The sequence below is a fragment of the Colobus angolensis genome, unplaced genomic scaffold, assembly GCF_000951035.1.
Source record: "Colobus angolensis palliatus isolate OR3802 unplaced genomic scaffold, Cang.pa_1.0 Scaffold64, whole genome shotgun sequence".
NCBI lineage: Eukaryota > Metazoa > Chordata > Mammalia > Primates > Cercopithecidae > Colobus > Colobus angolensis.
Window position 1 is genome coordinate 505,220 of NW_012120043.1, and position 2,123 is coordinate 507,342.

General features: G+C 67.2%; 1 protein-coding gene across 1 annotated transcript in view; it reads left to right on the top strand.

Annotated features, from left to right (window-relative positions):
• The window catches only part of PALM (paralemmin), a 31,520-nt gene that overhangs the window by 9,740 nt on the left and 19,657 nt on the right, over nt 1–2,123 (top strand). Inside the window, exons 3-4 of the mRNA XM_011963983.1 lie at nt 340–420; nt 890–1,020. Of these exons, the coding sequence (XP_011819373.1) occupies nt 340–420; nt 890–1,020 (212 nt within the window). The remainder of the gene's footprint in view (nt 1–339; nt 421–889; nt 1,021–2,123) is intronic.

Here is a 2,123-nt window from a genome sequence, read left to right on the forward strand (position 1 = left end):
GCGCCGCCACGCTGGGCTAATTTTTGTATCTTTAGTAGAGATGGGGCTTTTCCACGTTGGCCAGGCTGGTCTCGAACTCCTGACCTCAGGTGATTCTCCTGCCTCGGCCTCCCAAAGTGTTAGGATGACAGGCGGGAGCCGCCGCGCCCGGCCCGTCACTCGTTTCCAAGACAGGGTCCCCAGGCTGGAGCACCGTGGTGTGAACCGCTGTCCCCTGGGAGCCGGTGGGCCACGCAGATCCACGGACGGAGGAAGCAGGGTCGGGCCGGGCGGAGCCGCGCGTGGGTGTGGGGGGTCTCCGGGGCCCGCGCCCGGCCCGACACCCCGCCCTCCCCACAGGAGAAGCGGAAGCGGCAGGCGGAGATCGAGAACAAGCGCCGGCAGCTGGAGGATGAGCGGAGGCGGCTGCAGCACCTGAAGGTCCGGGCGGGACCAGGGTCAGGGAGCGTGGGCGGCAGCGAGGCGGAGGGGACCCAGCCCGGACCCCACCCAACCCTGACCCCGGCCCAACCCTGACCCCGACCCGAACCCTGACCCCGGCCCCAAACCTGACCCAGACCCCAACCTGACCCCGGCCCCAACCTGACCCCGACCCCAACCCTGACCCCAAACCTGACCCTGACCCCAAACCTGTCCCTGACCCCGACCTCAACCCTGACCCTGACCCCCACCTGACCCTGCCTCCAACCCTGACCCTGACCTCAGTTCTGACTCTGACCCTGACCTGACCCCAACCTCAGTTCCCACTCCGACCTCAGCCCTGACCCCAACCATTCTGACCCCAACCCCGACCCGGATTCTGACCCTGACCCTGACCTCGATCTTAATCCTGACCCCAACCCTGACCCTGGTCCTGCCCCCGACTCTGACCTGGACCCCTGCTGCCCAGTCCAAGGCACTGCGGGAGCGCTGGCTGCTGGAGGGGACGCCGTCCTCGGCCTCGGAGGGGGACGAGGACCTGAGGAGGCAGATGCAGGAGGATGAGCAGAAGACACGGCTGCTGGAGGACTCAGTGTCCAGGTGAGGGCCATAGCGTGGGTGTGACCGGGCTGGGCGGGGCCTCGGGGGCTGCTGGAGGACTCGGTGTCCAGGTGAGGGCCACAGCGTGGGTGTGACCGGGCTGGGCGGGGCCTCGGGGGCTGCTGGAGGACTCGGTGTCCAGGTGAGGGCCACAGCGTGGGTGCGACCGGCTTGAAGGGGCCTCGGGGACCACAGGCTCCCGGGAGGGTATGGGAAGAGTCGTCAATGTGCTTTGAGGGGGATGTGTGAATGGGGCAGGCCAGGACTCAACGTGCTTTGAGGGGGACGCAGGCCGGGGCAGGCTGGGGCATCCACCTGGGCCTGGGGCAGCATGCTGGAGGCAGAGGCTGGCTGCGTGACCTCGGGCAGGGAGTCGCCCCTTTCCCCTCCCGCCACCTCCGTTTGAGCCAGCGAGGGATATGGGATCCAGCTCCTGGGTCCCTGGGGCTGGCTGTTGCCGGCGCTGGCCTCCCGAGGGGCTTCCTGGCGCCAGCCCAGCTGGCGGACGAGCTCTCCTGCGGTGCGAACAGGGACACGGAGCAGCTGGGCCTGCAGGAAGCTCGGGCGGGGCAGGATGGGGACAGGATGGGGAAAGTGGCCATCCCTGTGGGGGCTGGGACCAAAGGCCTGGAGTTTCCGGCGGGCGGGAGGCCCAGGCTCTGCTCGGGGCAGCAGGGTCAGGGCGGAGGGAAGTGACAACCAGGATTCCAGAGTCTGCCCTGTTCAGGGATGGGCCCAGAGGCGGGAGGCCGGCTGGCCGAGTCACTCGGACCTCACAGGCCCCGCCTGGACGCTGGGTTCTGAACCCCGTGAGGGCCCCTCCCTGGCAGGGCGTTCAAAGGCATGGACAGGCTGGGCATAGTGGCTCACACCTGTAATCCCAGCACTTTGGGAAGCTGAGGCAGTAGGATCACTTGAGATCAGGCGTTTGAGACCAGCCTGGAGATACCCCGTCTCTACTAAAAATGTAAAATTAGCCTGGCGTGGTGGCATGCACCTGTAATCCCAGGTACTTGGGAGGCTGAGGCAGGAGACTGGCTTGAACCCGGGAAGCAGAGGTTGCAGCGAGCCGAGATCACACCACTGCACTCCAGCCTGGGCAA